Here is a 13,340-nt window from a genome sequence, read left to right as displayed (position 1 = left end):
ACTGACTACAGCTACCACAGCCAGCACAGAGCTGAGGAAGTAAAGCAACAAGAGAACTAGTATGTGTTTTCAGAAAATGATTGTTTTCATCAAATTTTTAAGTTAACCATATTTTTTAAGAATCTATATCTGTCTATATTTTAAATTAATCCCAAAATCTTGCAGTTTCCATTCTGGCCAATATGCTTTAAACTATTCTGTACAGATTACTTCCCAGCAGTCTAATTATCACAGACAGAAGTGCAAGATGAACTATTGTTCAGAGATCAGCATCCCACTCCCCCCGTAGAATGACCTCTAAAAAGGCTGGTAAAAATCTGATATGTCTTCATGGGAATGCTCTCTGTGTTTATCACTTAAAGTGCCACAATTTCTTGTAAACAATTTGAGATGAGAGTGCAGAAAGTGGATCTTTAGTGACATATTACAACCTAAATCTTGGTAGACATAGAATGTGTTGGCAGATAAGAACCATATGGCCCATCTAGTCTGCCCAATATTCTAAATGCTATGAATAGTCCTGGGCTCTATCTTATATGTAGGTTTGCCTTATGCCTATCCCAAGTATACTTAAACTCCTTCACTGTATTTGCATAGGCATAAGGCTATCCTCCATATAATATAATAGGGCCAAGGGACTATTCATAGTATTCAGAATATTGGGCAGACTACATGGGCCAAATGGTTCTTATCTCCCGACACATTCTATGTTTACCAAAAGTTAGGTTTGTTGCTGAAGACTCACTTTCTGTACTCTCATCTCAAATTCTTTCCAAGCAATTGTGGCACTTTAAGTGATGAACATAGGGAGCGCTTCTATCAATTGGTATGTCCTCAGAAGTTCAAATACAGCATTCGCTGAGAAATAAGAGCATATCAGTTTTCCCTAAGCACAGCAAATGACGTTTATGTAAACAAAATGGCTTCCCTAGGAACAAAATATAGTTTACTTAGTGTTTTCAACCTGTTTTTGTAACACAAATTAAGAATTACAACTTCATAATATTTCCCTTTATCATAAAAATTCATAAAATGAAATCCTGTATTTTAAGAGAATGAGAGCAATCTAAAAGTTTTAAGCATCATATTTGTTTATTTTACATCAAAATGTTTTTTTAAAACAGCTCAGGCAAGATGGCAGCCCCCATAATAATGTACAAATGAAATTTAAAAAAAATGGTATAACCAGAAAATAGAAACATTAGAAAAAAAAAAGAATATGTTTCAGTATCTGGCTCTAATCAGGAAAAAAAAAACAATCTAGTTCCCACAGGCCATTTCAGAAGGCTTAAAACATGATTGGGAATTATAGGAAAAACTAGAATATCCTCTAGTAGGGGGGAGTTACCCAACTATATACAGCCTTTTCAGGGTCCTTGCCGCGTGTTAGTTCATAGCTGTGTGCTGATTGGCTAGTGAGAGGCTTTTGGGGCCATGGGGTAGAGGGGTAGTATGTCTTAAGGATACAACCAAAGTGGCACATGGAGTCTTACAAGCCGTGTAATGCTCTATGGGAAAAGAATATGCAAAGTAGCTCATCTCCAGATGGAAAGGAACTTACTCCATATTGCTACCTTTAAGGGTCAGACAGTGTAAGGTAAGCTACCTCCATAGGTAGTACTGTGAAGTACTTGATGCAGTATTTCATTTTCTAACAAGGAAATTACCCAAGTATCCTTGCCATCTTACTTGGTGCCAAACATGTGAACAGGTTGGAAAGGGGGCGCCTTGCCCTCCATTGCTGTATGTCAAGTAACAATAGCATTGACTGGTTACAAGTAGATATTGTAAGTGTTATTTTAGCAATATTATTATTTTATACAGTATGGTTTACTACTTGCTTATTTGTAATGCATGTCTTTTCATCATTCTTTTACTTATCAGACTGCATATATTACCTTGCATGTTTATAAAGTAAAATCTTTCATTTTCTTTGAATTCTCTCCATAGAAGAGCTGTGTCTCATTCCCACGAGTCCAAGCAATTAGAAGACATCAGTGGATGTGCCTACAAGAGAGGAAATATTCTTATTAACTAATAGAAAGCAGGAAAAAGGACATGTCGGAAGTCATTTGATCTGGACTACAATTGTGAGACAATATAAGCCTTATAGACATATATAAGCCTTAAGACATTTGTACATACAATTTTGGGTAACATTTTTGACACATGATATAAATACATAATATAAAATAGCCAACAACTATAGGTGGATATGTACCAGCATTGTGGATCTTTTAATAACATGTCCAAATACAGTACATTCAACAATGAAATAAAGAATAAACAGTAGTATTTGACAATGACAGGGGTAACCTTCCCTAATACTTAGTTCCATGGCCTTTGACAACAATGACGGCCTCCAAACATATGTTATAGCTTTTAACACCTGTATACTGGTAGTTTCCTCCATTCTTCCACTGCAATTCTCTGAAGCTAGTAGGATTCAGGTCTTTCCATAAATCAGTTGGACTGAGATCAGGCCAGTGTAAAGCAGTCCATTATTTCTAACCAAATCGAGTGTACTTTGGGCTATTATGCATTTTATTTGACTCATACCTAGTTTCCTCACATTTCAGATGGCATTAGCCCTGTTATTCCTTACATTTTATTGTTCCTGTACCATGCTCAATGAGCTCCGGTCCAGAGGTCGCAAAGTCTAATGTAGTTAGGAGGCAATCTTCTTTATATTCTTGGTTTTGTTATCTATAAACATAATGCAGGCAATTATTTGTCCATAGAACATTTCTTCTTGAGTTTGTCTTTCTACCAGTTGACAGATCTGTTTAACCTGCTAACCATCAATAGGTTAGTGCAGTCAATACTGGAGCTCGACTTGTTATGTAATACTTCTCAGGTCTTCGCTCCCTGCCAGTTATCGATGCTTGTCTTTTTACTACCTAGTTGCTTCCGTTCTTTATCTGAACCCTGTATACAGATCCTGAATCTATTCACTTAATAATGGACCTGAACCCAAACACTAAGCCTGAGCATTTACACTTTAACCAGTTTTTAATATTATTAGAGTCTTATTCTCTTCCAGATATGCTTGTGGTTTGTTGCTGTGTGTTTTTCAATCTGGTCTGCTCCTGAACGCTGTTTATGCTTAGCTCTTCTGTATATCTCATGTATTACTTGTCGTTTGTCAATCTACTGTCTACATATATCAGTCCTTAGCCTTTAAGTAACACTACTGGGATTATTTCAGCTCGACCAGTCAGTGGCTACTACTAAGTGGTTAAAGCCTGGGGATCCATAGCTGCAAAGTCCAGATCCCTGTATAGTGGTTAAAGAGTGAAAACCAGCTTCCCTTACGGTCTTTTCACACGGCAGAATATCCGCATGCCGATTTCTGCACAGATTTCGCATGCGGGTTCCACCTCAAATTAAAGCCCAATAGACTTCTATGGGATTCTGCACTCCCATTAATTCCCATTTCTGCATGTGGATTCTGCACAGATTCTGCACCAATGTTGCACAAAATCTGCAAAAGTCAGAAACAATCCAAATGAATGCGGAAGCATAATTGCTGTGGATGTGCAGAAATTCTGCCGTGCGAATAGACCTTTACACTCTGCTAAAGTGACTGGTAAGAGCAAAGCCTGACTGTAGAAACACAATTATTTAACAGTTAACTCCTTGAATTATAATAGCTTTAGAGTCTATGTAACTTTTGGCATAGTTCAGCTGCTCTTTTTTATACCTTTCTTTAAGCAGTTGGGTCCTCCTTGGCCTTTACCTATAGAGTCCTGTTTTGTTTAGTGTGCTGTTTATGGTACAGGTTGAAACCATTGCTCCAGATGCCTCCAGTTCTGTCTGAAGTTGTTGTACATTCATTCTTTTTCAAATGTTCAACCTTTGTTTCAAGTTGAAAATTGATTATGTCCTGTGGTTTCAATTCTGTATCCTTTTTTTCTTGTCAAGTTTTTATTTTGTTATTTTTATGTCTTGTGCTTTTCTATATCGAACATATGAGTTTATATATCTAAGCTGTTTCCCTTAAACACTTTATTTCAGGAAATATATTATTTGGTGTGCTTAATATACACTGCTGCCAATTATGTTGATCACAATTTATGTACTACCGAATATCGTGAGATATTGTGTGTGGTAGGCGCCACTGTAAAGAATTGGCGCTATGACTGCATGGACAATATCACAATTTGAATTCCGCTGCAGAAATTTAGCAGTGTGCACAAGCAGCAGAATCCCATTCAAAACAATTAGAGGCTGCTGCGGCGGAATCTCTGCACACAATTTATCTCACAATTCACTAGTGTGCATAAGCCCTATTAGTTAATGATTACTAACAATTAGAGAAATGGCTTAAAGGGGTACTCTGGTGAATTTTTTTTTTTTCAAATCAACTGCTGCTAGACAAATTAAACAGATTTGTAAATTACTTCTATTTAAAAATCCTAATAACTCCAGTACTTATCAGCTGCTGTATACTACAGAGGAAGTTGTATAGTTATTTTCAGTTTGACCACAGTGCTCTCTGCTGACACTTTGGTCCATTTTAGGAACTACTCAGTGTAGGAGCAAATCCTCATAGCAAACCTCTCCTACTCTGGACAGTTCCTGACACAGACAGAGGTGTCAGCAGAGAGCCCTGTGGTCAGACAGAAAAGAAAAAAAAAAAAAAGAACTTCCTGTGGAGCATACATCAGCTGATAAGTACTGGAAGGATTAAGATTTATAAATAGAAGTAATTTCTGGCACAAGTTGATTTAAAAAAATGTTTTTCCACTGGAGTACCCCTTTAACCTTTACCAATAGACATTTAGTCAGTAGGTTCAAACACAAACTAAACATGCAACCCCTCTATCTTTGATAGAGACCATGGAGAGGCTAATTCCCACTGGTGCCTTCTATTGTCTCCTTCGGTGAGGAAAATATGCATAGGGTTCCCTCTTTTCACATATATCACAATGTTAGCAAGTGTTGGTGGAAATGTCACCCTTTACTGATAAAAAAGGTTGGTGGAAAGAAATGTTTAAAGGGTAACTTTCATTTTAAAACTGTGTCCTTTAACCTCGACTGAGCTAAATCAAGCAGTACTACAAAATCGCCATGCATTGCAATGTTAGTCTATGGGACTCTGACAATTCTGTATATCGCTCTGTTTAGCTGGTCAGAACGAAAGGGAAAGAACCTATCACTTGGAGCCGCATACCATATGAAATGATAGTTATCCTTTAATGCTTTATTGAATATTATTTTCTGCAGCTTTTTTCCCCCAGCTCTAAACAATTGGTTATTTCATACAAATGGAAGCAGGATAGCCACTTATTTGTAATATCACAAGAACTATTCTGTCCCTGCTCTGAACTGAGACATGATATGAGCTGGTGCTATGGATATTGTTGAGAGCATTTGAAATATCGAAATGAAACACCTCTAAAACAGCAGAAGAATAGGCTCAAAGATTCAATCATAGTTTTTTTTTGTTCTAAATGAATAGTTAACTTAAAGGGGTACTCCACTGCCCCAGCGTTTGGAACGTTTTGTTCCGAACGCTGTGTGCGGGGGCTGTGATATCGTGGCCATGCCCCTTGTGACGTCACACCACGTCCCCTCAATGCAAGTCTATAGGAGGGGGCGTGGCAGCCACACCCCCTCCCATTGACTTGCATTGAGGGGCGTGTTGTGACATCATGAGGGGGCGTGGGCGTGATGTAATGACCCCTGCAGCCTGCACACAGCGTGGGGCAGTGGAGTACCCCTTTAAGAAGTAGCATGACTCAGATTTCATGGGAGTTAGTTGGGAGATTTGGCATCATTGGTTTGGCTGACTGCATAACATATATTAACCCCTTAAGGACGCAGGGTTTTTCTGTTTTTGCATTTTCATTTTTTCCTCACCCCCTTCTAAAAATCATAAGGCTTTCAATTTTGCACCTAAAATTCCATATTATGGCTTATTTTTTTGAGCCATCAATTCTACTTTGCAGTGACAGTCATTTTACCAAAATATCCATGGCAAAGGGGAAAAAAATTCATTGTGCGACAAAATTGAAGCAAAAATAAAAATTTTAACCTTTGGGGGCTTCCGTTTCTACACAGTGCATTTTCCATATGTTTACCATACATTTATGGTACCCTAATTATGTAGGTTTGATTTTGTATTACTTCTAAAAAAAATCATAACTACATGCAGGAAAATGTATAAGTTTAAAATTGTCAACTTCTGACCCCTATAACTTTTTATTTTTCCGCATACGGGCCGGTATGAGGGCTCATTTTTTGCGACGTGATGTGAAGTTTTTATCGGTACCATTTTTATATTGATCGGACTTTTTGATCGCTTTTTATTCATTTTTTCATGATATAAAAAGTGACCAAAAATACGCTATTTTGGACTTTTGAATTTTTTTGCACGTATGCCATTGACCGTGCGGTTTAATTAAAGATATATTTTTATAATTCAGACGTTTCCGCATGCGGCGATACCACATATGTTTATTTTTATTTACACTGGGTTTTTTTTAAATGGGAAAAGGGGGGTTGAAAGAGGTTGAATGATCTTTATTCACTCCCATACTCCCATATGGGGCTATAGCACTGCACACACTGATCTTTTACATTGTTCAATGGTTTCTCATAGGAAACCATTGATCAATGATTCTGCCGCTTGGCTGCTCATGCCTGGATCTCAGGCTCTGAGAAGTCATTTGGCGATTGGACACCAGGGGGCAAGGTAAGGGACCCTCCTGCTGTGTCTGAGCTGTTCGGGATGCCGCGATTTTGCCACGGACATCCCCAACAGCCCCCTGAGCTATCCGGCATTGTTTTACTTTTACTTTAGACGTGGCGTTCAACTTTGAACGCAGCGTCTAAAGGGTTAATAGTGCGCGGCACAGCGATCAGTGCCACGCGCTATTAGCCATGGGTCCCGGCCAGGCCTGGACCGCCTTGGCCCCGCGTTATAGAACGGGAGCGGACACAGGGCATACCGGTACGTTCTGCGTCCTTAACAGATTAACTTTTTTTTTACACTTTACACTTTTGCAGTGTTATAGCCCTCCCTGGTGGCTATTTCACTGCACATACCAATCTCATACAAAAATCTCTGCCATGCATTAACATGGCAAAGATCAGTGTAATTGGCGGTCGATTGCTCAAGCCTGAATTTCAGGCTTGGAGCAATCAATCTCCGATTGGACGCGACGGAGGCAGGTGAGGGGACCTCAGCTTGCGTTCCAGCAGATTGGGATATCGCGATTTCACTGCGATGGTCCCGATTAGCCCGACTGAGCTGCCGGGAATGATCGGTGCCGCGTGCTATTAGCCCAGGTTCCTGGCTGTCATTAGCTGCCGGGACCAACCCGGTATGACCCGGTTTTATACCGGGACCGGGCGCAGGGCAGTGATCTGTGTAAGAGATTCGTATGTGCAGTGAAATAGCCACCAGGGAGGGCTATAACACTGCAAAAAAAAAGTGTCCTTAAGAGGTTAAAGGGGTTATCCACCATAAGGTGATTTTAATATGTACCTGCCAGACAGTAATAGGTATGCTTAAGAAGGCTCTGTGCTTGTCTTTGGGATAAATGGCTATGTTGTGAGAATACCATAACTGTATATTTCCTGTTGGCATTTTCTCTTTTACTACAAATCCCATAATTCCACTTTTCTCCCTCCCACACATCAGCCACCCCACCCATTGAACCACAGATGAGCTGAATTCCATGCAAAAGCCAAGGGCTTTCTAATCAAGGTGCCTCCAATTGTTGCAAACTCCACCAATTGAAGCAGAACAGGCTCCCTGTCATCACCTGACTAGTGAGAACGTGTCTTGACTGTGCTGCAAGTCATTTTGTATGCTCATCCAGTATGAACATCCAGAGCAAAGAACACAGAAGAATTGCTAGACCACCGTCACACACAGGTACAGACACTGTATTATGAACTACACTAACTTTACAGCCCTTGTAGCATAGTCAAATGAAAAAAAATCCTGGAATACCCCTTTAAGAACTTGGGTCCTCCCACATGATTATAATAACAATATAGAAGTATTATCTGGTTAATTTTATTTTTCTCTTTTCCCTTTAGTTTAATTTGATTGTAATCATCTACAGTACTGAGACGCTGCTATACATGGCATGCATATTCAGTGCTTGCATGTACTTTTGTATACAAGCCGAAAATGCTTCACATACATGTTATCTTACAAAGAGTTTGAATACATCATGCACCAGTTCCTCGCAGTGAATAATTTTGCAAGTATAATTCATATTATGCAAATTGAAAAGTTCTTGTAATAACATAGATTTACCTTGCAGCTCTTGTAAACATCAATTTTCATTTAAAATAATCAGGGTATCGGTACACAGTACAGCAAGAACGCTACAAGTGTAATAAACAGCATTTACCTCCAATATCTACGTACTTTTCTGCATCCATGTTTTCACCCAGTTTATAGATGGCTCATATTCATTTATAAGGCACGCAAGCACAATGTCCTGAATACTAATACATACAATTATTGCAGAGGGAAATTACTTTTTTATTTTTAATTATTTTGACACTCAACAGACAGCAAGGTAGATTTCGGGGCCTGATTAAAGGACTCATTTGAAGAGTTTACGATCCTAATTTGACTAGGCAGACTAACCACATGAGTCTCAAATTACAATAAGTTATTACACATTCCCATTTCACTTTGTCTATGATAATAAGACACATTTGAGATGTAATCAACACATTACACAGTAAACATAAAGCCACACAAACAACTGCAGAGAAAAGTAACCACTCGTAAAACACAACCATATACATTTTGTGAGCATAGCTACAGCCATATACAACCATATACATTTTGTGAGCATAGCTACAGCCATATACAACTATATACATTTTGTGAGCATAGCTACAGCGTATGTCTAAGCTATATAAGTGTCATCAGTGCCATATTGTCCTTAAAGGGAACCCGTCACATTGGAAATGCAGCTCAGTATACAGTCATAATGTTATATAGCAGGAGGATGTAACTAGGTTTATATATGTAGTTTTGTAATAAAATTCCAGTAATATTCATGTCAATGTCATGAAAATCTTACATGGCACTGAGTGATTGACAGTTATCTGTGAAAGTATGCAAATAGAGAGAGCTGTCAATCACGGAGGAGGACCACCTACTTGACTACTTATGCAAAAATGAGCAGAGATTTCCATAAATAAATGATCCCGGAAAGTTTCCAACAGAACTATACAGTGGGGCAAAAAAGTATTTAGTCATCCACCAATTGTGCAAGTTCTACCAATTAAAAAGGCCTGTCATTTTCATCATAGGTATACCTCAACTATGAGAGATATAAATCACATTTTAAAATCGTAATCCTTCCAGTACATTTCATACTGCTGTATGCTCCACAGGTAGTTCTTTTCTTTTTGAATTTATTTTGTCTGACCACAGTGCTCTCTGCTGACATCTCTGTCCATACCCGGAACTGTCCAGAGCGGAATAGGTTTGCTATGGGGATTTGCTCCTACTCTGGAGAGTTTCTGACATGGACAGAGTTGTCAGCAGAGAGCACTGTGGTCAGACAAAAGAGAAATTTAAAGAAATGAATAAAAAAGAACTTCCTGTGGAGCATTTTTTAATAGAAGTAATTTACAAATCTGATATTTGTTATTTATATCTAAAGGAAAAAAAATACTCTGATAAAGTCAAGTGCAGCAGGTGTAGTCAGCAAGCTCACCTCAATGACCGGCCCATGCAGTGAAAGGTGTGGACTCACCCAGCAAACTGTAAACAAGAATTTCCAGCACGGCAGCTTCTCTTGTGAACTTCTAGCTTTTTTGCAATGTAAATAATCCAACACACAGGACAGGAGAATGGTGACGCGCTTCGGTCTGATCACCAGACCTTAGTTATACATCAATGGATAAAGTCAATAATTTTACCTAAACTTCTTTTATATTTTCTCTATGTGAGTAGAAACAACAGGGCACTGTCTGACCTCTGTGGGGTGTAGCGTGGCTAACTCTGCGGCTATCACTAAATCCTGGTGGTGCAACTCGAGGTACAGTTCATATAGCAATGATGAAGACGTAGAAAGATCGGTGGACTCACCCTCCGGGTTAAAAAGAAGCAACTTTATTTCAGTTCATCCAAACAATAAATTCCTAGGAGCGGAGCAAGCAGGCAGGCAGGAGTCTCTCACTGGGTGGGTGACAGCAGCTGTTTCACACACAGCAGTTCATCATCAGGCCCATTGGGGACATCAGTCTCCTGTCAGGTGAGCCTTATAAACATATTGTTCAAAGGTACAAAACATAACGAACAATACAAAAAACAAACAAAACATTACAGTGCAACAATACGTTTAACCCTTTAAGGACTTTAAGGCGTTTTTCCATTTTTGCACTTTTGTTTTTTCCTCCTTACCTTTTAAAAATCATAACCCTTTCAATTTTGCACCTAAAAATCCATATGATGGCTTATTTTTTGCGCCACCAATTCTACTTTGTACCCAAAAATCTACGGCGAAACAAAAATAAAAATTCATTGTGCGACAAAATTGAAGAAAAAATATATTTTTATAGTTTGGACATTTATGCATGCAGTAATACCACAAATGTTTATTTTTATTCTGTTACATATTTTTTATATGGAATTTGGGAAAAGGGGGGGATTTAAACTTTTAATAAGGAAGGGGTTAATGGGTGTTTTTTTTAAACTTTTCATTCAACTTTTTTTTTTTTTTGTTTTTGTTTACACTTTTAGTCCCCTTAGGGGACTTTTAGGAGGAGTCATTTGATTCTTTATACAGATCAATGTGGTTTCTTAGAACCACATTGATCTGTGTGCTCTACCCTCGGATGATGAAGCCTGGTCATTCACAGCGCAGCAGCCAGCACAGGACGTGAGGTCAGCCCTCTCTCTGGCTACCTCAGCAGTGGATCACATCCCCCCCCCCCCCCACCATCGTGTAGGAGCTGCTCCTTTTGCAATCAGAATTTGTCAGAAAGAATGTTTAAATTGGGTCCCCGTGACATCACAGTAAAACAACTGATCACCTGTAAATCCACCTTTATTGTATATTGTTGTCTACCGTGTAGATTTTTCTACATCGGGAAAGCCAAGCGGAGACTTTTTGAAAGGATACGTGAACATGTCAGATCAGTGAGAACAGGGATCGGAGCCACCCACCTCACTGGGCACCTACGTCAGTGTCATAATAGTGACACCCAACACATGAGATTTGCAGGCATAGAAAGATTCTATCCACCGAGAGAGGGAAGAGATAGATATCTATGCCTGTTGCAGTGGGAGGAGTGGTGGATCATGCATTTGGAAGCCACAGTGCCTCTAGGACTGAATGAGCAGAATGAGCTCAATGCTTTTTAGTAACCCCTTCAGTAATTCAGGTTTGCTTTTAAACATATTTTTGCACTGTAATGTTTTGCTTGTTTTTTGTATTGTTCGTTACAGTATGTTTTGTATGTTTGCACGATATGTATATAAGGCACACCTGACAGGAGACTGACGTCACCAATGGGCCTGATGATGCGCCTCTGTACGTGAAACAACCACTGTCGCCCGCTTGGTGAGGCGCTCTGATCTTTCTACGTCTTTATCATGAGTGCACCGATCTTTCTACGTCTTTATCGTCTTTAAATATTTTGCTCCGCCACAATTTGGTGTGAAAAGAACCTATCTAAAAGAATAATGGCCATCTTCAACTCCCTGATATGGGGCAGGAAAAGGATAAGAACAAAATTGGAATATCTATGTCAACTAAGGGAATGGGGTTGTATATAGTTTCCAGGCAAATAAATATTTTCTAGCTGGGCAAATGTTCTTTCTAATTGAATGGAAGAAATTTGCACTATTCAGATATTTACTGTCTAATAGTGAAGGAGGACTAAAAGATTTCTTTTAGCTACTGGAAACAGGTCAACTGGACAGGTGCAAGTGGAAGAGCAATCTGATGGTTAGGAATTTGGTAAGAACTTGGAAAGAGTTTAAAAAAGTAATGGGGATAGAAAGGGTTATGGACATAGTCCCATTATGGAATAATTTAAACCTTGTAGAGGTTAACAAACTTGGGAAAGTCATAGTATTTAAAAAGGCAGGATGTATTAACATAAAAGATAGAATGGAAAACCTTTCAAGAAGTGGAATGATATGAAAAAGGAACTTAATTTAAAAGAAGGTTAGAATATGGTTAGAATATAATAGTTTAAAAACTGCCTTTATTGCTTCACTAAGAAAGGACAGCAAGATCAGTCAATTAACCCCTTAAGGACACATGACGTTCTCATACGTCTCCATTTCCGAGTCCTTAAGGACACATGACGTATGAGAACGTCATGTGTTTTAACGGCCCCCCGCAACCATCTGGAGCGGAGCCGGTGCCCGATGCCTGCTGAAATCGTTCAGCAGGCATCGGGGCATATCGCCCAGGGGGGTCATTATGACCCCCCATGTCGGCGATGGCCGCAGATCGCTGGACAATTCAGTCCAGCGATCTGCGGCGGATTCCGGGTCAATCGGGTCTCCAGTGACCCGGTGACCCGGAATTATTGGCTGATCGGGGCCGTCAGAGACGGCCCCGAACAGCCAGAGCCAGCAGGGGTGAGGTGGCACTGGTGCCACCTCACGATCGCCCTGATTCGTCGGCCGGATTACCGGACGACCAATCAGGGCGCCTGCTGCGGGTGTCACTCCCGCAACCCACTCCGCCCCTCTTCCGGAGGACGTGAGCGGGTGCGGGACGTGCACCCCGGGTGCTGGGGACCCCGATCCCCGGCACCCCTGTTGGGATCGGGGCCCCAGGAGCAGCGGCGGCGACGACGAGGGACTGACCTGGTGCAGCGAGGATCGTTGGAGGTGAGTGACTGCCTCCTGCTGTTGCTTGGCAACAGCTCCCAGCATGCAAAAAGGGCATGCTGGGAGCTGTAGTTATGCAACAGCAGGAGGCAGACCATCACAACTCCCAGCATTCCCTTATGGGCATGCTGGGACTTGTAGTTTTGCAACAGCTGGAGGCACATTCTTTCTATGGAAAAGTGTACCTTCAGCTGTTGTGTAACTACAACTCCCAGCTTGCACAATCAGCTAAAGTGCATGCTGGGAGTTGTAGTGGTGCATCTGGTGGTTGCATAACTACAACTCCCAGCATGCCCGTTGGCTGTCGGTGACTGCAGAGAGTTGTAGTTTTGCAACAGCTGAAGGCACACTGAGTTAAGTAGCAAACCAGTGTGTCTCCAGCTGTTGCATAACTACAATCCCCAGCATCCCCAGCCAAAGTAGTATGCCTCCAGCTGTTGCATAACTACAACACCCAGCATGCCCTTTTGCTGTCCGTACATGCTGGGGGTTGTAGCTT

At 40.4% G+C, this 13,340-nt stretch overlaps 1 protein-coding gene across 2 annotated transcripts in view; it reads right to left on the bottom strand.

The window, feature by feature from the left end:
* LOC130281961 (reticulon-4 receptor-like) overlaps positions 1-13,340 on the bottom strand; it is a 271,056-nt gene that overhangs the window by 86,096 nt on the left and 171,620 nt on the right. For both annotated transcript variants that reach the window (XM_056529770.1, XM_056529760.1), the window contains one exon: positions 1,899-2,007. In XM_056529770.1, coding sequence (XP_056385745.1) covers positions 1,899-1,905 — 7 coding nt within the window. In that variant the 5' untranslated portion in view covers positions 1,906-2,007. The remainder of the gene's footprint in view (positions 1-1,898; positions 2,008-13,340) is intronic.

Source organism: Hyla sarda, chromosome 1, assembly GCF_029499605.1.
Source record: "Hyla sarda isolate aHylSar1 chromosome 1, aHylSar1.hap1, whole genome shotgun sequence".
Lineage (NCBI taxonomy): Eukaryota > Metazoa > Chordata > Amphibia > Anura > Hylidae > Hyla > Hyla sarda.
This window is presented reverse-complemented; position numbering and strand designations above follow the sequence as displayed.